General features: G+C 46.3%; 1 protein-coding gene, 1 long non-coding RNA gene and 1 other non-coding gene across 5 annotated transcripts in view; 1 reads left to right on the forward strand and 2 right to left on the reverse strand.

Annotated features, from left to right (window-relative positions):
* Positions 1 to 1,921: 1,921 nt before the first annotated feature.
* LOC109565424 (uncharacterized) lies at positions 1,922 to 21,375 on the reverse strand. Of its 2 annotated transcripts, XR_002181676.2 has the most exons (4): positions 20,771 to 21,375; positions 19,379 to 19,485; positions 15,641 to 15,741; positions 1,922 to 3,265 (listed from the first exon to the last, which is right to left on the reverse strand). It is a non-coding gene; the product is annotated as an uncharacterized lncRNA (long non-coding RNA). The 2 variants fall into 2 exon arrangements; XR_002181675.2 differs by lacking the exons at positions 1,922 to 3,265; positions 15,641 to 15,741 and adding an exon at positions 16,748 to 19,222 and having other exon boundaries at positions 20,771 to 21,344.
* LOC139185485 (U6 spliceosomal RNA) lies at positions 17,291 to 17,392 on the reverse strand. Its single transcript, XR_011569068.1, has one exon. It is a non-coding gene; the product is annotated as a U6 spliceosomal RNA (small nuclear RNA).
* A 31-nt stretch (positions 21,376 to 21,406) lies between the features above and the next one.
* The window catches only part of GOLM2 (golgi membrane protein 2), an 88,950-nt gene continuing 83,665 nt past the window's right edge, over positions 21,407 to 26,691 (forward strand). The window contains exon 1 of one of the 2 annotated variants that reach the window (XM_019969396.2): positions 21,407 to 21,974. In XM_019969396.2, coding sequence (XP_019824955.2) covers positions 21,648 to 21,974 — 327 coding nt within the window. In that variant the 5' untranslated portion in view covers positions 21,407 to 21,647. The remainder of the gene's footprint in view (positions 21,975 to 26,691) is intronic. The other variant, XM_019969399.2, reaches the window with a different exon arrangement.

Consider the following 26,691-nt stretch of genomic DNA (forward strand, 5'->3'; position numbering starts at 1 on the left):
TGTTTGTAGTGGGACTGTCTTCTCTGTGAGGCAGCACCAACGGTCATAAACCCGTGAGGGTGGCTGGCCTGGCACAGAGCCCGGCCCACAGTGGTCTCCTCTGTGTGATTGTAGCTGCTATTATTTATTTTATGACTGGACGGTCTCTGGATGGTATTTGAGGGCATCTCTTTGGCAGCAGTTGATGGGCATGTATTTCATGCTCTGTTTGGCCTCTGCTTCTGAAGGAATGAACCTGCAGGGTGTGGTTCTTGGCCTCCTCTCCCTCCCAGCGTGCTTGGCCCGTGGCATTCACGTGCTTGGCACGCTCCCAGCATGCATTGCACAGGGCAGGATTTCTAACTGCACTCATCTGTCTCCAGGCTAGGAAAGTAATGTTATTATAGGAATTACCCAGATCCACTGAAATCTATGTTAAAACAATAAATTTAAAAAAAAGGAAAGGCAGTGACCCTCAGATTTGGGTCTCCTGGCTACAATTTATTTGCAAAACAATATTGAGCTTGCACCTGCTGCCTTATAGACCAATGATGGGGGTGAAGGCTAACAGACACTTGTGGGGTGTCTCATTCCATTGGGTTTGGGTAAACACCATTCACTCTCCAGATGTGAAGTGAGGTCGGTTATCACAGGGATCCGGCCACTGTTCCCACATGATTACTGAATGGTTCTCTCTTGTAAGAGGACACTTTGCTGAGTGCCTGGCTGAGGTGCTAACCACCCCCCCCGACAGGGACCTCAGGGAACCACAGACGTCAGGGCCTTAGCTGGTACGTTGGCTGCCTGGCTGAGAGGTCAGGCCTGCCAGGTCCAGGCGGGCTCTCTCAGTCCAGCAGGCAAATACAGGCTTGACCTGCCAAAGCAGCTGCATTAAGCCCCTGTGTCTTTAACCAGGGTGTGAAGATCAACCTCACCTGACCCTCCCAGCACCCAACCCCAGCCCACAGGGACCGACTGTTCTCTCCTCTGTGTGCTCACAGCATGTTGTTTCTGCAGCTGTTAAAGCACCTGCTGTAAGCTTAAATACATCTCTACATCACTTTGCCAACAAAGGTCCATCCAGTCAAGGCTATGGTTTTCCCAGTAGTCGTGGACGGATGTGAGAGCTGGGCCATGAAGACGGGTGCTGCTGCTGCTGCGGAGTCGCGTCAGTCGTGTGCGACTCTGTGCGACCCCACAGACGGCAGCCAGCAGGCTCCCCGTCCCTGGGATTCTCCAGGCAAGAGCACTGGAGTGGGCTGCCATTTCCTTCTCCAGTGCATGAAAGTGAGAAGTGAAAGTGAAAGTCATGCCCGACTCTGTGCGACCCCACAGACGGCAGCCAGCAGGCTCCCCGTCCCTGGGATTCTCCAGGCAAGAGCACTGGAGTGGGCTGCCATTTCCTTCTCCAGTGCATGAAAGTGAAAAGTGAAAGGGAAAGTCATGCCCGACTCTTAGCGACCCCATGGACTGCAGCCCACCAGGCTCCTCTGTCCATGGGATTTTCCAGGCAAGAGTACTGGACTGGGGTGCCATTGCCTTCTCCAAAGAAGGGTGAGCACTGAACAATTGATGCTTTTGAACTGTGGTGCTGGAGACTCTTGAGAGTCCCTTGGACTGCAAGGAGATCCAACCAGCCAATTCTAAAGGAAATCAACCCTGAATATACTTTGGAAGGACTGGTGCTGAAGCTGAAGCTCCAATACTTTGGCCACATGATGCAAAGAGGCAACTCATTTGAAAAGACCTGGATGCTGGGAAAGATTGAAGGCAGGAGGAGAAGGGGATGACAGAGGATGAGATGGTTGGATGGCATCACCGACTCAATGGACATGAGTTTGAGTAAACTCTGGGAGTTAGTGACGGACAGGAAGGCCTGGCATACTGCAGTCCATGGGGTCGCAAAGAGTTGGACACGACTGAGCGACTGAACAGCACCACCTTCCAAGGCAGTGTTTTTTATATTTTGTTTGTTAGAGATTTTATAAAATCTTGAAATCTTCATGAAAATGGCAATGGAGTTTACATGATCTTCTATCTGGGAGGTTAGAGTTGAAAACAACTCTGGTGATTTGGAATTCCATTGGGTTCTTCTCTATAGATAAAAAGAATTGTGGGAAATCAAGCTTATACAAAACCTTCACTACGGACACTGCTCTTGAATTCTACTTTCATCCATTCTGCAGTCAGTCATTGAGCAAACACCTATCAACTCACTTTTGTGCCAGATGCTGTGCTAGGCATACGGTATAATTACATGAGGAAGACATGGGCTGTGCCTTGGAGGCCGACACAGTGAGGCTATCTAGCCCTAAACTTTGCTGACACATTGACACCTCTTTCCAGGGTATAAGAAGTCAATTTGTAGAATTACTTTTGGAGCACAATTTCCTGGAGCTTTGAGACTATCTATTTTTAAATTTACAGTATGTATTCATTCACCAAAAAATCTGTGTAAAACACTATGTCTATAGCAGTGGTGAGAAGGGGATATAAAGAAGAAAATGTAAAATCTCTGCTTTCTAGGACCCAGATCTAAATAACAGAAGTCACGTGTAGACAGGAAATCCAGCCTGTTAATTTCAGTTCCTCATAAGTACGTTTGGTGTGTGCTGTGTGCTCAGGCTGTGATAAGCACTTCGGGCCCAGAGGAAGAGTCCTAAAGTGTAGTTTTGTCCTCTCGGCACTTGGGGGTCTCCCTGGGAGAGAAAAGCAGGATTCAGAGGCAAGTAGAACATCTGGCCAATTGCACCTGCAGACCGGAACTGGTGGCTTGCAGAATGCTTCGGCGGCAAGACAGCCCAGCAGGAGGTAGTGAGAGCCTGTGGATGCTTCCTGGAGGCGGGAGATTCCAAACCCATTCTGAGGAACAGAAAGGCCTTCTGGAGAGAGGCAGGGAGGACATTCCAGTTCAGGCCAGGGCACAAGCAAAGCTCTCGAAGTGTCAGGAGTTCCTCCTGAGATATGAGGGGATAGCGCAGGGGGACTTGCTGCAGACTCAGGTGTGAAGTCTCGCTCTCGAAGTGTCAGGAGTTCCTCCTGAGATATGAGGGGATAGCGCAGGGGGACTTGCTGCAGACAGCTGCCATCCCAGAGCAGCGCCAGGGGCAGCCCTGGGCGGGCTGCACGGTGCTCCTGATGCTGGCTCTGCCCCTTCCGGGGAGCGGTGGGCTCTCCTCTGTTCCTCTCTGTCCGTGCCTTGGGTCCTCCATGGCCCATTCAGGGACGGCATAACAACCTTCACAGTCCACCTGAAATCCTGCCTTCCCTCTGCCATAGTTTGATTCTACAAAAGAAACTAAACATCAGAAATATGCCCATCATGAGTAGGGGTTAGTGGTGCTAAGTGTTAAAAAAAATTCCCTGGAAACACCAGCCATGTCCGTTCCCAGGAACCGTCAAGACTCCCAGCTTCCAACCGGGAGACAGAAAGTCAAAGCAGAAGGAGATTCTCCTTGGTCACTGCTTAACTTTCTAGAAGGAGCTGATACCTTGGACCAGACTCAGGTGTGAAGTCTCGTACCACCCAGCTCTGCTCGGGGCCCACAGATCCACGGGGAGAAAGAACCCCCATGGCTTCTGATGATAAGGTTTTCCCTCCTGGGAGAAGTTTCCCCAGATTAGGCTACATTTTAGTTTAGTTTTGACTGAGACCACATCTCCCCATGTGGACTGGTCTTCCCTATGCCAGGAGTGACACTTGAGGCTCCAAAAGTTCCAGCAACAGCTGGAAAACAGATGTTTTCTCCAACCTAAGTCCCAGCAAAGTTTCACAATACGAAAGACGTTTCTGGTTAGGGTGGAACCGCGAGCAATACAGATTAAAATACTAAAGTGGGACAATGTTCATTGTTTATGGACGTATCTGTCCTCTGTTGCTATTTTTGGGCCAACAGAACCTATTGTTGCCCCTCAAAGCACCCCCAAACCTGGTGGCTTCAGCCGTAATTCTCATAATCTACAGAGGCTGGGCTCAGCGGCGTGGTTCCTCTGCTGCACATGGTGTCTCCTGGGCTAGCCCACCAAGCTGGTATCTCCCGTCCGGAGTGTCCACTGACATGGCTGGGACCAGCCTCACATTCCTCTCTCTAGGAAGCCTCTCCAGCAGTGGAGGCCAGAATTCTTTTCAGAGTAGCTCAGGCCTCCCTGGGAGACATTCCAGGAGAACAAACCCTAATGCATAAGCACGTGTCCAGCCTCTGCTTGCATCACACCTCCTAACGTCCCACTAGCAACAGGAGTCACGTGGCCCAGACCCGCCTCACGGTGGAGGGGCTCGGGGTGAGCACTGGGAAGCTTGCTTTAGAGTCGGCACGTAGCAGTGGACCCCAGCCCTCCTCGGACACGACGGGCCAACAAACAGCAGCTGCACCAGGTCGACCTCCACCCACTGGAGCCCGGAGGAGGGGGGCCAAGCGAACAGCGTTGCTCCTTACTGGCCGCCTCTGGGGGCAGACCGTCCGACCTCTCTAAGCCTCCCCTGCTAGAAAGTAACCACAGAACCTTGCCCATGGAGCTGATGTGGTGCTGGACCCACATTACCGCCACCTAGGCAGATTCTCCATGAGGAAAGCGGCTGTTTCTGTGGGTCAGCGAGAGCTCTCCAGCTTGGGACTATGTCTCCCAAGGGTTTAAATCAAATTAGGAATGTTTAAAGGCTTTTGCTTCTTCCATTTTTCTCTCTCTCATTATTAAATTAAAAAAAAAAAAAGGAAAACATTGCTCTTTGGGTAAAAGGACCCAGAGGACTCATTTCATTCCTCTCTGCAAAGAAAAGGCTGTCATGACCTTAGATGGAGCCCGAGAGGGCAGACCTGAGCACCCCTGCCTCGCGTGTCCACGGCCCCTCCAAAAGGGCATGGCGGAGACCTCTGTTCCATGTCCTGTTACTGACGGGGACGACGCAGGGACTCGCTGTGACTGGCAGTCGAGGTGAACAAAACCAAAACACCAAGCCTTCAGAAATTCACTTAATTAAAAAGGAAACAGAGAAGCTTTGTGTGCATTTATTTACCTCGTGATTTATGGTAGTCATCCAGTTTGCTCTGGAAACAGGCTTCAGAGGTAAGAAAGGGGTGGCTAGGGGCTGGGAGGCCTCCAGGCTGGCTGAATTCCCTTCCACTCCCTCTAGATTATTTTTGGAACGCGCTGGGCTTGCTCGAGCCCTGCAGCCAGCTTCCTTGGGCTTTCAGCAGCAGGGGGTGTCCTTGTCCTCCTTTGGAAAGTCTAGCATTGGCAGGCACTGCAGGCTTTGAAGTAATGAGTTCCAGGCAGTCAGTGGGAGCCGGTCCCAGACTCTCCCTGCAGAGGACTGCATCTGCCTCATGACTCCATCCCCGAGGAGGAAGGTGCCCGAGGTGGTGGTGGACCCGTGTGTGTGTGTGTGTGTGTGTGTGTGTGTGTGGCGGGGGGGGGGGGGGGGGGGGGGGGGGGCGGCGGTGGGCGGCGCGTGCCCACAGCCCAGCGGTGACCTGCGAGGGACTCAGGGGTCACCTGTCTGAGGCATGACCCTCCACACACCAGCTGTGTGACCCTGGGAGAGTCCCTCCATCTCTCTGAGCCTTACTCGCTTCTTGTATAAAGTACAGATGAGTCCACACATAAATTTCTTAACACAGAGAGTCTGGCATATACTAAGCATTCAGAAAATAGTAACTGATAGATTCTACTGCAAAAAGAAATGTCCACACGTTGATAGAGCAAGTCGGGCATTTAGGAGATTTGTCACCAAGATTATCTCTCCAAGAGTACAATTATGTTTTTCTTTGGGGTGATCTTTTTAAACGAAATAGCCTTTTTTGAGAAACGTAACTTTTCTTGTTTGTTTTTCCTCCAGTTACAGATTGATACTTGTTTATTGCATAATTTTTAGCATATTAAGGAAAGCACAAAAAAGAAAATTAAAATCACCCACAATCTTGTCAGTGGAGATAACCGTGATGAACATGAAGATGTATTTCCTTCCAGTTCTTTCTCTTATCTTTAAAAAGGAGAATATGCTGAGACTACTATTTTCTTAGCTAGTAATATTCCTTTAATGATACATCCCAAACTTCTTTTAATATCATTAAATATTTCTACTGTACCTTGAAAATGTGCTAGTTGCTCAGTCGTGTCTGACTCTGTGCAACCCTATGGGCTGTAGCCTGCCAGGCTTCTCTGTCCATGGGATTCTCCAGGCAAGAATACTGGAGTGGATAGCCATTTTCTTCTTCAGGGGATCTTCCCAACCCAGGGATCAAACCCAGGTCTCCCGCATTGCAGGCGGTTCTTTACCGTCTGAGCCACCAGGGACGCTGCTTCTGTGCCCTATTTTATTGTATTGGCCATGGCATGTGGCAGGTGGGATCTTAGTTCCCTGAGTAGGGATTGAACCTGCACCCCCTGCACTGGACCCACTGGACCCCCAGGGAAATCCCTATATACTAATTTTAAATGTCTTCACAAGATTTGCTGAATGAATCTAACTCCAACCCCTACTTTCTGAAGCCCTGTGTGTTGGGTAATTTATGTATAGGAAAGGACTCACGGAGTTCTCTTTGAGGTAGGTATGATTACTGCCATCTAATCCATGGCAAAACCAAGCCCAGGGTCATTATACTGGTCAGAGGCAGAACTGGGATTCAAACCCAGTTTGTTTGCCTCCAGAACCAAAGGACTTCCCATTCCAGAGATGGGCTGGTTGTCCCCAGAGGAGAATGTGGCCTGCACGTGGTAGGCATGGCGGGGCGATCTTCCCCTAAGACTGTCTCTTTGGAGGGAGTCAAGGCTTCACGAGCCTGCTCAGTTAAGAACCTGCCTAGACAAAAAATGTGAACCATCTCTTTCCCAGAAAGGATACCCAAATGGGCAAAAAAAAAAAAAAAAAAAAAAACATACAAAAAGGCACTCATTTGCATTACTCATCAGGGCAATGCAAATTAAAATCGCCATTTGATGCCACCGGGAAGGCTGGAATGAAAAAGGCAGGCAATACTAAGTGTTGAAGAGGATACGGAGCAACCAGGAACTCACATGCCCCTGGTGGGAATGTCAATCAGTAAAACCGAGACAGGCTGGGACCTGGGACCCTGTGCTGGAGTGCTGGACTGCTTCAGATCAGATCAGATCAGATCAGTCGCTCAGTCGTGTCCGACTCTTGGCGACCCCATGAATCGCAGCACACCAGGCCTCCCTGTCCATCATCAACTCCTGGAGTTCACTCAGACTCACGTCCATAGAGTCAGTGATGCCATCCAGCCATCTCATCCTCTGGCGTCCCCTTCTCCTCCTGCCTCCAATCCCTCCCAGCATCAGTCTTTTCCAATGAGTCAACTCTTCGCATGAGGTGGCCAAAGTACTGGAGTTTCAGCTTTAGTATCACTCCTTCCAAAGAAATCCCAGGGCTGATCTCCTTCAGAATGAACTGGTTGGATCTCCTTGCAGTCCAAAGGACTCTCAAGAGTCTTCTCCAACACCTCAGTTCAAAAGCATCAATTCTTCAGCGCTCAGCCTTCTTCACAGTCCAACTCTCACATCCATACATGACCACAGGAAAAACCATAGCCTTGACTAGACGGAACTTTGTGGGCAAAGTAATGTCTCTGCTTCTGAATATGCTGTCTAGGTTGGTCATAACTTTTCTTCCAAGGAGTAAGCATCTTTTAATTTCATGGCTGCAGTCACCATCTGTAGTGATTTTGGAGCCCCGAAAAATAAAGTCTGACACTGTTTCCCCATCTATTTCCCGTGAAGTGATGGGACCGGATGCCATGATCTTCATTTTCCGAATGTTGAGCTTTAAGCCAACTTTTGGACTCTCCAATTTCACTTTCATCAAGAGGCTTTTTAGTTCCTCTTCACTTTCTGCCATAAGGGTGGTGTCATCTGCATATCCGAGGTTATTGATATTTCTCCCGGCAATCTTGATTCCAGCTTGTGTTTCTTCCAGTCCAGCGCTTCTCATGATGTACTCTGCATATAAGTTAACTAAAGAGGGTGACAATATACAGCCTTGACGAACTCCTTTTCCTATTTGGAACCAGTTTGTTGTTCCATGTCCAGTTCTAACTGTTGCTTTCTGAACTGCATACAAATTTCTCAAGAGGCAGGTCAGGTGGTCTGGTATTCCCATATCTTTCAGAATTTTCCACAGTTTATTGTGATCCACACAGTCAAAGGCTTTGGCATAGTCAATAAAGCAGAAATAGATGCTTTTCTGGAACTCTCTTGCTTTTTCCATGATCCAGCGGATGTTGGCAATTTGATCTCTGGTTCCTCTGCCTTTTCTAAAACCAGCTTGAACAACTGGAAGTTCATGGTTCACGTGTTGCTGAAGCCTGGCTTGGATAATTTTGAGCATTACTTTACTAGTGTGTGAGATGAGTACAATTGTGCGGTAGTTTGAGCATTCTTTGGCATTGCCTTTCTTTGGGATTGGAATGAAAACTGACCTTTTCCAGTCCTGTGGCCACTGCTGAGTTTTCCAAATTTGCTGGCATATTGAGTGTAGCACTTTCACAGCATCATCTTTCAGGATTTGGAATAGCTCAGCTGGAATTCCATCACCTCCACTAGCTTTGTTCGTAGTGCTGCTTTCTAAGGCCCACTGGATTTCACATTCCAGGATGTCTGGCTCTAGGTCAGTGATCACACCATTGTGATTATCTGGGTCGTGAAGATCTTTTTTGTACAATTCTTCTGTGTATTCTTGCCGTCTCTTCTTAATATCTTCTGCTTCTGTTAGGTCCATACCATTTCTGTCCTTTATCGAGCCCATCTTTGCATGAAATGTTCCTTTGGTATCTCTGATTTTCTTGAAGAGATCCCTAGTCTTTCCCATTCTGTTGTTTTCCTCTATTTCTTTGCATTGATCCTTGAGGAAGGCTTTCTTATCTCTTCTTGCTTTCTTTGGAACTCTGCATTCAGATGTTTATATCTTTCCTTTTCTCCTTTGCTTTTTGCTTCTCTTCTTTTCACAGCTATTTATAAGGCCTCCCCAGACAGCCATTTTGCTTTTTTGCATTTCTTTTCCATGGGGATGGTCTTGATCCCTGTCTCCTGTACAAAGCGCAGGTGGCTGGGACGGGCGCGCTAAGCGCGGCCAAGAGGAGCCACCCCACGTCCGAGTCAGGGGCAGAAGCCGGGAGGACCCCATGCCTGAAGGGCGGCGGCCAAGAGGAGTTACCCCACATCCAAGGTCAGGGGCAGCGGCCGAGAGTACCAGCCTGTGATGGCGCAGGAACGGCGGAGAGGAGCTACCCTGCCTCTGAGGTCAGGGGTGGCGACGAGAGGAGTTACCTCATGTCCGAGGACAGGGGCAATGGCCGGGAGGCGCTACCCCATGCCCCTACACCCGAGGCCAAGGGCGGCGGGCGGGAGAAGCAACCCCACGTCCAAGGAGCCGTGGCTGTGCGGGCGCAGGAGGGCCTAGAGGAGCTATCCCACATTGAAGGTCAGGAAGGGCGGCGGTGAGGGGATACCCCTCGTCCAAGGTAAGGAGCAATGGCTGCGTTTTGCTGGAGCAGCCGTGAAGAGATACCCCACGCCCAAGGTAAGAGAAACCCAAGTAAGACGGTAGGTGTTGCAAGAGGGCATCAGAGGGCAAACACACTGAAACCATACTCATAGAAAACTAGTCAATCTAATCACACTAGGACCACAGCCTTGTCTAACTCAATGAGACTAAGCCATGCCCGTGGGGCAACCCAGGATGGGCGGGTCATGGTGGAGAGATCTGACAGAATGTGGTCTACTGGAGAAGGGAATGGCAATTCACTTCAGTATTCTGGCCTTGAGAACCCCATGAACAGTATGAAAAGGCAAAATGATAGTATACTGAAAGAGAAACTCCCCAGGTCAGTAGGTGCCCAATATGCTACTGGAGATCAGTGGAGAAATAACTCCAGAAAGAATGAAGGGATGGAGCCAAAGCAAAAACAATACCCAGCTGTGGATGTGACTGGTGATAAAAGCAAGGTCCGATGCTGTAAAGAGCAATATTTCATAGGAACCTGGCATGTCAGGTCCATGAATCAAGGCAAATTGGAAGTGGTCAAACAAGAGATGGCAAGAGTGAATGTCGACATTCTAGGAATCAGCGAACTGAAATGGACTGGAATGGGTGAATTTTTAACTCAGATGACCATTATATCTACTACTGCGGGCAGGAATCCCTCAGAAGAAATGGAGTGGCCATCATGGTCAACAAAAGAGTCCGAAATGCAGTACTTGGATGCAATCTCAAAAACGACAGAATGATCTCTGTTCGTTTCCAAGGCAAACCATTCAATATCACAGTAATCCAAGTCTATGCCCCAACCAGTAATGCTGAAGAAGCTGAAGTTGAACGGTTCTATGAAGACTTACAAGACCTTGTAGAACACCCAAAAAAGATGTCCTTTTCATTATAGGGGACTGGAATGCAAAAGTAGGAAGTCAAGAAACACCTGGAGTAACAGGCAAATTTGGCCTTGGAATACGGAATGAAGCAGGGCAAAGGCTAATAGAGTTCTGCCAAGAGAACGCACTGGTCATAGCAAGCACCCTCTTCCAACAACACAAGAGAAGACTCTACACTTGGACATCACCAGATGGTCAACACCAAAATCAAATTGATTATAGTCAGACAAAGATGGAGAAGCTCTCTACAGTCAGCAAAAGCAAGACAGGAGCTGACTGTGGCTCAGACCATATACTCCTTGTCGCCAAATTCAGACTTTAACTGAAGAAAGTAGCAAAAACCACTAGACCATTCAGGTATGACCTAAATCAAACCCCTTATGACGATACAGTGGAAGTGAGAAATAGATTTAAGGGGCTAGATCTAACAGATAGAGTGCCTGATGCTGGACTGCTTGCACCTGGACAAACGTCTCCTCAAGCAGCCAGATGCAAAGAAACTACATGGGACTAAAAATAACTGCGTGCATGCGCAGCTGGGGCAAATTCTGGGCAAAAAATAGAAGACGAAAAACCCAACTGCCACTTCTAAAAAGCTGGGAGCAAAAATTTTGTGTCGGGAGCAAAAGCAGGGTACTTCACATGCCCCCTGCACTCAACACCATAAAGAGGTGGGCAAAACAATGAAGCCACCGTACTGCTGACCCCTGGACACACCCCCACCCTCACCCCATACAAGGAACCAGCTCACCCGGCCTCAGGGAGCAAGCAAAGGGACCTGTTACTTGTCTTTGCTCCCTCCTGCAACCACAGGAACCCCAATACAGCTTTGCGTGAATGTCTTGGCCTGACCTCATCAATTTCTGTTGACTGGGGAAGGCCAAGAACCCTGGTCAGATCACTGCTGCTTAGCAGTATCTACTAAAGCTGAGCAAGTATATTTCCTACAACTGTAGGTGTGTGCCACACAGCACCAGGATGTGTGTGCCCAAAACTCATGTACTAAATTGTTCTCCATGGCACCATTTGTAAAAACCCTATGCTGGAAAGGATTCTGACATCCGTCAGCAATAGTTTGAGATAAAAGCAGTGAGATAAGGAGTGAAAAGTTGGCTTAAAGCTCAACATTCAGAAAACTAAGATCATGGCATCTGTCCCATCACTTCATGGGAAACAGGGAAGCAGTGGAAATAGTGTCAGACTTAATTTTTGGGGGGCTTCAAAATCACTGTAGATGGTGATTGCAGCCATCTTGTAAGCCAAGATGCTTACTCCTTGGAAGGAAAGTTATGACCAACCTAGATAGCATAATCAAAAGCAGAGACATTACTTTGCCCACAAAGGTCCATCTAGTCAAGGCTATGGTTTTTCCAGTGGTCATGTATGGATATGAGAGTTGGACTGTGAAGAAAGCTGAGTGCCAAAGAATTGATGCTTTTGAACTGTGGTGTTGGAAAAGACTCGAGAGTCCCTTGGACTGCAAGGAGATCCAACCAGTCCATCCTAAAGTAGACCAGTCCTGGTGTTCATTGGAAGGACTGATACTGAGGCTGAAACTCCAGTACTTTGGCCACCTGATGCGAAGAGTTGACTCATTGGAAAAGACCCTGATGCTGGGAAAGATTGAAGCTAACAAGAGAAGGGGACGACAGAGGATGAGAAGGTTAGATGGCATCACGGACTCGATGGACATGAGTCTGAGTAAACCCCGGGAGTTGGTGATGGACAGGGAGGCCTGGCGTGCTGCAGTCCATGGGGTTACAAACAGTTGAACACAACTGAGCGACTGAACAAGGAGTATACTACATATCAGTGGTGAACAAAGAAACGTAGCCTTAAAAGACACATACTGTATGATTCACAGGATGAAAACGCATGAAGAACAGGCAAATGTAATCTGTGGTTTTAGAAGTTATGGTAGTGGTGACTCTCATGGGGGGTGTGGAGGGTATAACTGGAAGGGACATGGTAGGGGAGGCTCTGGGATGCTGGTAATACTCTGTGTCTTGACCAGGATGCTGCTTCCACGGGTCTGTTCATCTTATGAAAGTTCATTAAGCTGTACACGTAGGTGCATTTTTCTGTGTGTATTATGCTTCAATTAAAAGTTGAATTATAAAGGCTCTACAAAAAGGAATAGACTGCATTCTTCCCTTTTCTCAGCAAACCCAAGGATCCAGCCAGCTAGTGTGGTGCTTCTGCCCAGGTCCCTTGCTCCGGGCTTTGAAAAGTTCTGCCGGGCCTCCCAGATGGCGCTAGTGGTAAAGAACCCACCTGCCATTGGAGGAGACACAGGAGACACGGGTTCAATCCCTGGGTCAGGAAGATTCCCTGGAGGGGAGCATGGTGACCCACTCCAGTATTCTTTCCTGGAGAATCCCATGGACAGAGGAGCCTAGAGGGCTACAGTCCATGGGGTCGCAAAGAGTGAGACGTGACTTAGCACGTATGCCAGGCCAACAGTGGCCCCCTGCCGCTGCGGGGCCAAAGCTAGCGAGACAAGTGGACACTGCGCACCCTGGCCACTGTTCCAGGCACCAGGTAAATCGTGTCTGATTCTTTGCAACCCCATGGACTGGAGCCCGCCAGGCTCCTCTGTCCATGATATTCTCCAGGCGAGAATACTGGAAGGGGTTTCCATGACCTCTTCCAGGGGATCTTCCAAATCTGGGGATCAAACCCGTGTCTCTTATGTCTCCTGCATCGGCAAGCAAGTTCTTTACTATTAGCGCTACCTGGGAAGCCCCTGGTATGTATATATGTGCATATATACAATGGAATATTACTCAGCATAAAAAATGAAATATTGCCATTTGCAGAAACATGGATGGACCTAGGGAATATTATAGTGAAGTAAGTCAGACACCACCCTTATGGCATAAAGTGAAGAGGAACTAAAAAGCCTCTTGATGAAAGTGAAAGTGGAGAGTGAAAAAGTTGGCTTAAAGCTCAGCATTCAGAAAACGAAGATCATGGCATCCGGTCCCATCACTTCATGGGAAATACATGGGGAAACAGTGGAAACAGTGTCAGACTTTATTTTTCTGGGCTCCAAAATCACTGCAGATGGTGATTGCAGCCATAAAATTAAAAGACGCTTACTCCTTGGAAGCAAAGTTATGACCAACCTAGACAGCATATTCAGAAGCAGAGACTTTACTTTGCCCACAAAGGTCCGTCTAGTCAAGGCTATGGTTTTTCCTGTGGTCATGTATGGATGTGAGAGTTGGACTGTGAAGAAAGCTGAGCACTGAAGAATTGATGCTTTTGAACTGTGGTGTTGGAGAAGACTCTTGAGAGTCCCTTGGACTGCAAGGAGATCCAACCAGTCCATTCTGAAGGAGATCAGCCCTGGGATTTCTTTGGAAGGAATGATGCTAAAGCTGAAACTCCAGTACTTTGGCCACCTCATGCGAAGAGTTGACTCATTGGCAAAGACTCTGATGCTGGGAGAGATTGGGGGCAGGAGGAGAAGGGGACGCCAGAGGATGAGATGGCTGGATGGCATCACTGACTCTATGGACGTGAGTCTGAGTGAACTCCAGGAGTTGGTGATGAACAGGGAGGCCTGGCATGCTGCGATTCATGGGGTCGAAGAGTCAGACACGACTGAGTGACTGAACTGAACTGAAGTCAGACAAAGACAAATACTATGTGATATCATTTATACATGGAATCTAAAAAATAATACAAATGAATCTATATACAAAACAGACAGACTCATAGACACAGAAAGCAAACTTAGGGTTACCAAAGGGAGAGGGAAGGAGAAACAAATTAGGAGCGTGGGATTAATAGATACAAACTTCTATACATCAAATAGATAAGCAACAAGGATTTACTGTATAACACAGGGAATTACATTCAATATCTTGTAATAACCTGTAACATAATATAATCTGAAAAATACATATAACTGAATCACGTTGCTGTATACCTTCAGTTCAATTCAGTTCAGTGGCTCAGTCATGTCCGACTCTTTGTGACCCCATGAATTGCAGCACGCCAGGCCTCCCTGTCCATCACCAACTCCCGGAGTTCACTCAAACTCATGTCCATTGAGTCAGTGATGCCATCCAGCCATCTCATCTCTGTCGTCCCCTCCTCTTCCTGCCCCAATCCCTCCCAGCATCAGGGTCTTTTCCAGTGAGTCAACTCTTCGAATGAGTTGGCCAAAGTATTAGAGTTTCAGTTTCAGTATCAGTCCTCCCAATGAATATCCAGGACTGATCTCCTTTAGAATGGACTGGTTGGATCTCCTTGCAGTCCAAGGGACTCTCAAGAGCCTTCTCCAACACCACAGTTCAAAAGCATCAATCCTTCGGCACTCAGCTTTCTTCACAGTCCAACTCTCACATCCATACATGACCACTGGAAAAACCATAACCTTGACTAGACAGACCTTTGTGGGCAAAGTAATGTCTCCGCTTTCGAATATGCTGTCTAGGTTGGTCATAACTTTCCTTCCAAGGAGTACGTGTCTTTTAATTTCATGGCTACAGTCACCATCTGCAGTGATTTTGGAGCCCAAAGAAATAAAGTCTGACACTATTTCTACTGTTTCCCCATCTATTTTCCATGAAGTGATGGGACTGATGCCATGATCTTAGCTTTCTGAATGTTGAGCTTTAAGCCAAGTTTTTCACTCTCCTATTTCACTTTCATCAAGAGGCTTTTTAGTTCCTCTTTCCTTTCTGCCATAAGGGTAGTGTCATCTGCATATCTGAGGTTAGTGATATTTCTCCCAGCAATCTTGATTCCAGCTTGTGCTTCTTCCAGCCCAGCATGTCTCATGATGTACTCTGCATATAAGTTAAATAAGCAGGGTGACAATATACAGCCTTGATGTACTCCTTTTCCTATTTGGAACCAGTCTGTTGTTCCATGTCCAGTTCTAACTGTTGCTTCCTGACCTGCATACAGGTTTCTTAAGAGGCAGGTCAGGTGGTCTGGTATTCCTATCTCTTTCAGAATTTTCCACAGTTTATTGTGATCCACACAGTCAAAGGCTTTAGCATAGTCAATAAAGCAGAAATAGATATTTTTCTGGAACTCTCTTGCTTTTTCGATGATCCAGCGGATGTTGGCAATTTGATCTCTAGTTTCTCTACCTTTTCTAAAACCAGCTTGAACATGTGGAATTTCACAGTTCATGTACTGCTGAAGCCTGGCTTGCAGAATTTTAAGCATTAGTTTACTAGTGTGTGAGATGAGTGCAACTGTGTGGTAGTTTCAGCATTCTTTGGCATTACCTTTCTTTGGGATTGAAATGAACACTGACCTTTTCCAGTCCTGTGGCCACTGCTGAGTTTTCCAAATTTGCTGGCATATTGAGTGCAGCACTTTCACAGCATCATCTTTCAGGATTTGGAATACCTTAAACTAATGCAATGTTACGAATCAACTACACTTCAGTAAAAAAATTATTTTCATTTAGATTACTCACTTCCTAATAAAATTTTCAAATGAGTATTTTCTCAATCAACAACTATAGTAATAATATAATTGTGATCATATGGGTGTCTGAGAGATTTGTATTACTATTATTAATAATGGAGAAATTTATCAATAAATGTTAATGAAAAAAGAAAGTAAGATGGGGAAGCGTTCCAATATGTAATAGTCAAACAAAGGGTTAGAGACATGATATAGTTTGAAAAACAGGATATCCTTAGAGCTAGGGCATACGATCGGAGAAGGCAATGGCACCCCACTCCAGTACTCTTGCCTGGAAAATCCTATGGATGGAGGAGCCTGGTGGGCTGAAGTCCATGGGGTCGCTAAGAGTCGGACACGACTGAGCGACTTCACTTTCACTTTTCACTTTCACTCATTGAAGAAGGAAATGGCAACCCACTCCAGTGTTCTTGCCTGGAGAATCCCAGGGACAGCGGAGCCTGCTGGGCTGCCGTCTATGGGGTTGCATAGAGTCGGACACGACTGAAGTGACTTATCAACAAGGGCATAGGATACAGGGAAAAAATGAGGATGGAAAGGGTGGTAGATGCTGGGTTGCAGTCTTACTAAAACCACTGCCCTTTAGGTTTAAGTTTACCAATATTTTGACTCTAAGAACATCTTTTATGATGTCAGAATCTGTACAGATAGTTTATACTCATGTGATAGTAATTGTATGTTTAGTGTTCACTGATTAAGAAAATATATAATGGAAAAGGTTATGCTGCTAAGTCACTTCAGTCATGTCCGACTCTCACCAGTAATTTTAAATAAGTCTTTTTAAAATTCTAATTGGAGGCTAAGTACTTTACAATATTGTGATGGTTTTTGCCATACATTCACATGAATCAGCCATGGGTGTACATGTGTTCCCCATCCTGACCATAAATAAGTTTTTATTTTATTCAGCACCATAGCACCTCAGAAGTGGTGAGATTATACAGAAATTATTTATTCAATATATAGACAAACATTAGTGAACAAATAGATTCATTCCTGCCCCCACCACAAACTGAAAACCACTGCTACAGTAATAGCAACAGTAGTGGCAACATTATTTTTATTAATTTTTATTGGGTTATAGTTGCTTTACAAGGTTGTTAGTTTCTACTGTACAGCAGTTAACTAGCTATACATATGCATATATCCCCTTTTTTGACTTCCCTTGCATTTAAGTCACCAGAGTATCAAGTAGAGTTCCCTGTGCTCTACTGTACATTCTCATTAGTTATCTATTTTATACATACTGTCAATAATGTATGTATGTCAATCCCAATCTCCTGATTGCTCCCACCCCTCCTTTCCCTTGTGATATCCATACATTTGTTCTCTACATCTGTGTTTCTACTTCTGCTTTGCAAATAAGATCATCTATATCATTTTTCTAGATTCCTCATATATGCATTAATGTATGGTATTTGTTTTTCTCTTTCTTACTTCACTCTGTCTCTAGGTCCATCCATGTCTCTACAAAAAAATTATGGAACGGTTCACGAATTTACGTGTCATTCTTGCAGAGGCCAGGCTAATCTCTGCATTGTTCCAATTTTAGTATGTGTGTTGCCAAAGTGGGCACAGTAGTGGCTACATTTACTGAATATGTGCTAAGTGCCTCTTCTAAGCACTGCTGTATTAACTCATTTAATTCACACAATGACCATATGAGATAAACCTTATGATTACCCTATTTATAAGCTTGTTTTTGCTTCCTTATACTTTTTCTTCTTTTCTTTTACTAAAAGAGTCAGAACTACTAACCTAAACTGTCAGATCATAGACTTTCAAGAGACTTGTGATCTGTGCTGTTACTGTGTACTGTTACTTAGGTCCCAAACTTGGATGGATAGTCAGGAAGTGCAGAGCCTTGCTAGGAGTCGGAAGCTAGATGGAGCTCTAGCTCCAAGAGAATCTCTCAGGTTAAAGCTTACTCAGGAAGTACAGCAGGCTTCTTCCTTTGGTAACGCTAGCTCTCAGTGGACCAGAGAAGGCTCTCCAATGGCTTTTGTCCCAACTCCTTAGATAGTCTTTCTGTGGAATCTGTGGGAGTGAACCGGAAGAACTGGCCCTAATAACTTCAGGACAAAATCGCTGTTTTCCTCACTGGCCAGCCCCTCACCATCTCTTTTGCTATCGCTTATACTGGCGTGGTGACGCTCAGAAGGGACATCTTAGTTGCTGCTCATCCCTTTATGACTCACCACTTCTCCTGTGTTCAGGACTGTACTCAGGAATGTGCACAGGCACATGTAAGATGGACACTTCCCCTAGAAGTCCTAGCTTGGGACGGGAAAGCTACTCTGCTCTGCCCCGGGTGGCATCAGAGAAAAGGACAAATCAAACAAAGTTCTCTGTGCTAAGAAACTAGAAATCAACCTGGGATGCCATCAGGTCTACCCCGGTGCATCTCCACCCCGCCTCGGTGGTAGAACCGGGAGGGACGATTACAGTACCTGCGCCGGTAAGGTACAGACTAAGTCCGACCAGGGAAGGAAAGCTTCGGTGGAGAGTCTGTCTACATCCCCATTTAGAGCAGGGAGGGATGCCTGCAGTGGACAAAAGCCATGGCTGTGGATGCCACTTTTTTCTTCTTACAGATGGGAGCTAACAGTTCTAGAACCACTCCTTTAAAATGCATTTTAAAACACTGGGACAACTCTGATCTGCAGAATTTAAAAAGACACGCCTGATCTTCTTCTGTGACACTGAATGGCCACAGTATCCTTTGGAAGATGGGGGACACTGGCCGGTTGAAGGGTCTTAATTATGACACTGTTTTACAACTAGGGTTGTTCTACAACTACAGTTTTGTAGAAAACAAGAGAAATGGGCAGAAGTGCCCTATGTGGTGCTCTGTGAGACATGCCAGACTTGTGTCCTAAGGGTGCAGATTTGGATGTAAAAACTTCAGCTGCCTCCTGTGCTCTTACTTTGCCCCTGTATCTGGGGCTCCCAACTGAACAGGCTGAAAATCAGGGCACCCTTCTAGGAGTGGTTGCCTCAGTCTTGGTAGAATTTCAAATAGTCCCAATTGTGGTCAAGACTATCTAGAGGATCCAAAAAGTACATAGAAGCCTTTACAGGACTAACTCTATGAGTTTATTGGGAGAAATGTAATGACTCCTGACTTGAGAGCTCTAGTTTTAGGGAAGCTCCTACTTTTGAAGATGAATGGCTTGACTGTGAGACAAGGGAAAAGAGAGGACATGAAATAGCCTTCCTTCCTCCTGGGAGCCAAGCGATTCCCATAACAAGAGCCACTTTGTCAGATGTATTCTTTTGCAACCCCCATGGACTGTAGCCTGCCAGGCTCCTCTGTCCATGTAATTCTCCAGGTAAGAATATTGGCCTGGGTGGCCATTTTCTTCTTCAGGGCATCTGCTTGACCCAGGGATCCAACCTTCATCTCCTGCAATGCACAAGGATTTCTATCACTGAGCCACCTGGAAAGCACTCAATACAGCACTTATACACTGTCTTGATGACATCTGGTTTGGGCTCTTTAATAGGGAGAAGAGCTTGAAGAGGTAACCATCAAAGCAGATTATTAAAAAAGTTTTTTTACCTGAGGGATGGGTGGAAAGAGGATTGGTTTTCCAGCTTCACCCCTGCCACTTACTAGATGTATGACTCTGGGCAAGTTACTTCCACATCTAGCAAAGAGTTAAGCACCTGATGAAAAAAGGTATGTGAATGTGAAAGTAATAACATACTTTTATATGCCAGAATCTCATATAAAAATGAAAACACTTTCTATAAAGAAAGAGTAACATCTTAAGCAGTTAACACCACTTTACAGATTAATTTTCAATTGCTAGGCTAAGCAAAGCAAGGCCAATACGCAATTGAGGAAAGAATAGGTGAATCCATTATAATCAAGGATTTCCCATTTTTGTCTTGTTTTTTTTTTTTTGCCAAAGTACGGTTGTCCTTAGAGGTTGTCCTTTCTTGGATCTTATGAAACCAGAGCAAAGGACTCAAGCTTGATGTGAAGTAAATATTAATAATTTTGGTGTTTTTAGTTTTTGTATCTGTGGGAGAGAAATCATCACTCTTTGACGGTTCAATAGTTTTTCCAGTCTACTCTAGAACTATTAGGCAGGTAACTTTATTTTTTAAATGGATAGGAAGCACAGAATAATTATTCTATGACAAGTCTTCCTGCATCAGAATCATACCACTCTGATCTCAATGAAGATACCAAAGTTTTTGCATTTGGGGGGTTTTACGCTCATGTATGTTCTTGATCCTGAGGTCTGAAAAAAATAAATCAGCACCACCTTCTCCTTAAACAGGATAGAGCCAATAACTTTCATGCAAGGGCAAAGTAAATATGCAGAAAAAAACAAAAAATAGGGGCTTGTTCTGCATCCCTTTAATTAAAGCTGAACATATAGCAACAGTTAGCCTGGAAGCCTATTATAACGTAAAAAACAATGATATTAGACACCAATGATCCGAATTCAAGCCTAATTCTGGCTCAAGACACAGGACTTTGAGAAAGTTTCTAGGACACCTTTGTGTTTTCGATTCCTCATCCCTAAAACTGTGCTGCTGAGAGGATAACACGGAAAAGGGTTTCCCTTGTGACTCAAAAGATAAAGCATCTGTCTGCCAATGCAGGGGATACTGGTTCAGTCCCTGGGTCAGGAAGGTTCCCTGCAGAAGGAGATGGCAACCCACTCCCAATATTCTTGCCTGGAAAATTCCATGGACAGAGGAGCCTGGAGGGCTACAGTCCATGGGGTCCCAAAGAATGGGACATGAACTGACGACTAAACAACAAAGCATGCAGAACCAATCTGTAAGAGAGCTATTATTTCTCTCCTAGAATGTGCTTGCTATCAGTAACAGCAAGAGTTATTATTCATTGCGAGCAGCTTCTGGACTTTCTACTTGGAAGCCTAGCTCGAGGCAAAAGCAGCGGCGAGTTTAGGGACAGTTTCTAAAAGCTCACCCTTTCTGAAGTTCTTTCCCTCAGTGTGAAAGCAGTAACCTTGGAAACCAGGCTGGCAGCACCTCTTTCAGTCAAAAAGCTTAGTTCTAGTTCTTCTTGCTTATCTCCGTAATACTTGGGACACTGCTATTTCATGGTCGTTTTCTTTTGGTGGTTGTTTTCTCTTCACAATGTCGGCACAAGCGAGAAATCTACTGAAACAGTACAAGAGCCTTCTTGTCGCCCCTTCTGCCCGCAGCTCACCTAAGTTTTCCCTACATAGCGGTCGCAGCCTCAAACGTCCTCAAAACCGAAAACTCAGAGGGCCTTGACCATGGGTCAAGGGTACTGACCAGGTAAAAGCCGAAGGGATTCCGGTTCAACTACAAGAGCTCACCCAGACAGCCCAAACAACCACACACTTCCACAGAGATAACCCTCGCGAGACAAGACTGCGGGCAGCGAAAGAAGTCCAGTTTCTCGCGAGAAGAGGAGGCGTCGACGGAAACTAGGAAATGGCTCCCTTGGCGACCCGGACAAGCCGATGGGCGGGACCAGAATTAAGCCCACCCTCTTCCGGCTTCTTTCCCCGCCTCCTAACCCTGAGGTGTCCGGCCTGCGGTGCGGGCGCCGGGTTCTCCGGGTTCCGCCCCGCTGGTGCAGGGTCTGGAGGAAAGCCTAGGGAACGCGCCTCGGCCGGCTTTGAAGGGGGGGGCGGGGAGGGGCCTGCGGCTGGCGGCCCCGCCCCCTTCTCCGGCTCGCGGGCGGGCGCGTCGGCCGGCCTCCCGCGTCGGCCGGCCCTGGGGCCGCGTCCCCCGGGCGACTCCTCAGCTGCGGCCTGAGCTTCTGCCCGCAGGTGTCGGCGCCGAGGCTCCCGGGCGCGGCCTGCTTCGGCCCCATGGTGGGCTTTGGGGCGAACCGGCGGGCCGGCCGCCTGCCCTCCCTGGTTCTGGCGGTCCTGCTGGTGGTGATCGCGGTGCTCGCCTTCAATTACTGGAGCATCTCCTCACGCCACGTCCTGCTGCAGGAGGAGGTGGCGGAGCTGCAGGGCCAGGTCCAGCGCACCGAGGTGGCCCGCGGGCGCCTGGAGAAGCGCAATTCGGACCTCCTGCTCTTGGTGGACTCGCACAAGAAACAGATTGACCAGAAGGAGGCCGATTACGGCCGCCTTAGCAGCCGGCTGCAGGCCCGGGAGGGCCTGGGGAAGAGATGCGAAGATGACAAGGTAAGCACGAAGCCGCCTCCGCCAGCCCCCATAGTTTCCTTCAGCTCCGTGGCGGGGGTGTTTGCGCGGCCGTGGCTGCCTCTGCCTTCCAGAGTCGCAGCCTTGGAGGCTCCCTTTGCCGCTAACAACCCTGTTTCTGTCCGACTTTAACTGGTTCGCCACGGCCACGTTTTCTGGTCCCTGCCAGACGAAACTGTAAGTGTTTGGTTCTCAAGGGTGGCCTCTCCGTGGATGCCGCCTTTTCCCCAAGCCGGGCTGCTGAGCTGGCAGTCGTGATGATCTGGCCGGTCTATGTGGCCGGCCGCCTTACGTCTACGGATACACAGGGCTGGAGACTGCCGGATTTGGTGTGAGCATTGTTGCCCTATCCTTTATTCCATGCTCACTGATCATTATTAATTTCTTTATTTAAACAATGTGGCCTCCTCTAACCCATCTACTTACGGCGATCACTATATATTTTTTAAGCAGTCTAACTTCTCTTAAATCTCTATAGGGCTATGTATTAAGCAGTTAAAGAATCAGAATTACTGCCTTTTTTTGTGATCAAAATATTTTTATAGGTGGGCTGTGGAGCCATATATGAACCACACTTGTGACTTGGACATAGGTAATCCAAAATTATGTACTCAGTTTGAATTGTTAGTGAAATTAACCCAAAAGATAGACTCTAAAAATAACATTCTAAGCAACAGAATCTCATGTCATTGTCCTAATTGATCTTGAAAGGAAATAAAAGTACAATTTTGTATGCTTAACTTTTAGGGTTAGTTGTTGGAAAGCCATACTAAGTTTAAATTGTGAAAGTTTAAAGCTAGACTGTAACTAGACTGGTGCTGAGTAGTCTTTGTTCTCACCAGTATACTGGGAACTATATTATTAATTTATACCTATGCAGTTTTTGTTGATATACCAGACCTATGGAAATTTCTGGATGGGATAAGCATAATAGATACCTTTCTTTTGGACCCTCTTTTGGTCATCTTCACAGTGTTTTTGTGTGTCAGTGTGTGTTCCCATTATAAGTTTTTATTTTGTATGTCAATTATTTATAGATAATCATTATAAATTAAAATCTCCTGAGCTCCCAATTTCCTTATTGTCACCAGCCACTACTTTGTTTCTTATTTCATGAGGATTGAGGCCCACAAAAGCACTTGAGGTGAGTGCTTCTCAGTAGCCTACCCTTCACCACAGCATAGCTTCTGAGAGGAGCAACAGATTAGCAAACTTACACTACATACTGAACTCTATAGACTGAAAAGTTCTCTGGGGTGGAATAAACAGATATCCATGAAATTTGGGAGTGTTAAAAGGAAATCGTCAGACTTGAATGGTGAGGCATTACTATTCAAGTTCTCTACCATCTGGAAAGAAAGATAAGTCTTTTCTAGTGATTTATACTCTGGATTCCATTTCTTCCGTCTACTGGGCTGTGATTATCAGTTTCTTTCTGTAGGTTTTCGCTTTTACTTTCAACCACGTGTAGGTGTTCGCTGTTCTAAAATTTTTGGTATTCTTCCATATACTCCATTCTCCCAGTCAACCAATGTCTTTGTTTTTACTTTCACTGCTAAACTCTAGTTATTGGTGGTCTGTAAATGTTTCATGCATTTCTTTTTTCATCCCCATTCTAATTTTTTTTCATTCTGTATACCATCCTTCTTTCCTCCTCTTTTCTGAAGCTATTGTCTTGAAGGTCACAAATGGCAGTCTTCCTGGTCAAATCAAAAAGCATTTTTATTCTTATTCTGTTCAATTTCTCAGTAATTGATGGTCTCTAACATTTTGGGAACTGTATCCTTTCTCACTTCTTTATCATTGAATTCTCTGAATTTGCTTCCTACCTTCTTCAGCATACTTATTTTTCGCTGATTTCCCCCCCCCCCCCAATGTCTAATAATAATAAACTATATTCTTGAGTCTTTGCTTTCCTCTTACAGCAGTATTTCTCAAGGTGGTGTTAAACAGAATACTATCCTAGAAATTGCTCATAGATGGTCAGGACAAAAAAGGAAAACCTTTTTTGGAGGAAAATGTTAAACAGTGTAAGTAGTATATCCTCCTCTTCAAATATATAATCTTGCTAGCATATAAAGGCTCTGAGAGATGTGTTAGTAAAGAAGCCTGTTTAATTTTGTTTAACTTAGTCTCTATCAGTTAATTTGATCACAGATTACTATTTTCATGGCCTACTTGTTACCATGGTACAGAAGAATGTAGCAAAGCACACTAGTTTGGAAAATGTTGCCGTAGGTATCTAGATGAGCTGAAGATGCAATTTGTCTTTTAGAGGTGTTTCCTTTATTCCTGCTACTCCCTCAAGAGCTGAGAAGAGAGATTTATCATGTGTAAATGATCTAAAATCCTTCTGGATGGTGATAATGTTGGAGAAACAAATAAATTGACAATTAAAAGTGTCTTCCTTTTAAAACTAGACCTGTTTTGATGTTTATTCATGTTAGTGCAGTCTCTTTAAGGGCACTCTGCCTTTCAGGACTTTTGCCCATAGTGCACACTGGTGCTGACCCTGCAGCAGTCATTTGTACCCCTTGGTTTGGTATACATCCTTCCTGATGACTCAGGGCTGTGTCCTGATTGGTCTGAACTGATTCCGGTAATTTCATTATTCCCAGTGCTTAGTTTAGGAAGGGGCTGGCTAGTGAATTGCGAGGGGAAGCTTCCTTGCTCCTTAAAAGAGTAGTACTTGCACCTCAGTGATATTCTTCCCCCAAATCAAAAATCTCCAGTCTAATCATAAAAAAGCATCGGACGAGCTCACATTCAGGGACATTCTACAAAGTACCTGAGCAGTACTCTTCAGAGGGTCACACTTGAAGAAGCGGTCGGTCTCTTCTGCCAGCTGTCATTGCTTCACTACGTGATACCTGAAATCAGGGTAACCAGAGTGCCAGAAAAGTTAGCTAAGAAATGGCTGAGGCACTGAAGTTGGTAGAATGGAGTGTTACAATAGTTTATTGGACTTGTTATGTGAAATAAAGAAACATTCCTGGGGCTTCCCTGCTTCCCTGGTGCCTCAGTGGTAGACAGTCTGCCTGCCAATGCAGGAGACAGGGGTTCAGTCCATGACCTGGGAACATCCCACATGCTTCGGAGAAACTCAGCCCGCGCAACCACAACCACTGAGCCTGTCTTCTGGAGCCCAGGAGGGGCGACTACCGAGACCACGTACTGCAGCTGCCGAGACCTCTAGGTGCGCCCAGAGCCTGCGCTCCGCAGCGGGAGAAGCCGGCACAGTGAGAGGCCCGAGCACTGCAACGGGAAGGTGGCCCCGCCACTGGGGAAAAGCCAGAGCAGCACTGAAGACCCAGCACAGCCAAAAATAAATAGACAAAGTTTTAAAAATTCCTATTGTGTAAGCCAGTCACGTTGAGAGTTCCTTAGTTACAGCCTATCTAAGGTATCCTGACTATTAAGATTCTCATTGTCACAGTCATGTCTGAGATGTAAGTTAAATCTTCTATGTCCCCAGGGCAATGTGGACAGTCACCCCACTCCAGAACTCTTGCCTGGAAAATCGCCTGGAAAATCCCATGGACGGAGGAGCCTGGTAGGCTGCAGTCCATGGGGTCACTAAGAGTTGCACACGACTGAGCGACTTCACTTTCACTTTTCATTTTCACGCATTGGAGAAGGAAATGGCAATCCACTCCGGTGTTCTTGCCTTGAGAATCCCAGGGACGGGGGAGCCTGCTGGGCTGCTGTCTACGGGGTCACACACAGTCGGACATGACTGAAGCGACTTAGCAGCAGCAGCAAGGACTTTGTCTTAAGATCAATAGTGGTGTTTGGATGCCTGACTCAGTCGGTACTTGCTTCACAGTCTTTTGGAGATCAGGATCCTTAGGTGGCATCACCTCCCTATATACCTTTGCCCACTCTATGGATGTTCCCAGCCAAAACTCCCTTTGCCCTGATGAAATAGCTGCCTTAGGTATGATGTGTGTGAAGGGAATTTTGGTAAGGCAGCCTTTTTTCAAGTTCAGTTCAGTTCAGTTGCTCAGTCGTGTTTGACTCCCTGCGACCCCATGCACTGCAGCACACCAGGCCTCCCTGTCCATCACCAACTCCTGGAGCCTACTCAAACTCATGTCCATTGAGTCAGTGATGCCATCCAACCATCTTACCCTCTGTCGTCCCCTTCTCCTCCTGCCTTCAATCTTTCCTAGCATCAAGGTCTTTTCCAAATGAGTTGGTTCTTCAAATCAGGTGTTGGGATGGGACCGGATGCCATGATCTTCATTTTGTGAATGTTGAGCTTTAAGCCAACTTCTTCACTCTCCTCTTTCACTTTCATCAAGAAGCTCTTTAGTTCTTCTTTGCTTTCTGCCATAAGGGTGGTGTCATCTGCGTATCTGAGGTTATTGATTGTTCAAGTTACCCTTTTTTTAAAAAAAAGTTATTTTAGAACATTTAAGATCTATGGGATTATTGCAAAGATAGTACAGACAGTTTCTTCATATGCCACACCTAGTTTTTCCTGTTATTAAATGGCACATTTGTCATAATTAATCAACCCCTACTGATGCATTAAAAAATCATGGCATCGGGTCCCATCACTTCATGGCAAATAGATGGAGAAACAATGGAAACAGTGACAGATTTTATTTTCTTGGGCTCCAAAATCACTGCAGACAGAGACTGCAGCCATGAAATTAAAAGACGCTTGTTCCTTGGAAGAAAAGCTATGAGAAAC

Source organism: Bos indicus, chromosome 10 (assembly GCF_029378745.1).
Source record: "Bos indicus isolate NIAB-ARS_2022 breed Sahiwal x Tharparkar chromosome 10, NIAB-ARS_B.indTharparkar_mat_pri_1.0, whole genome shotgun sequence".
In the NCBI taxonomy this organism is placed as follows: Eukaryota; Metazoa; Chordata; class Mammalia; order Artiodactyla; family Bovidae; genus Bos; species Bos indicus.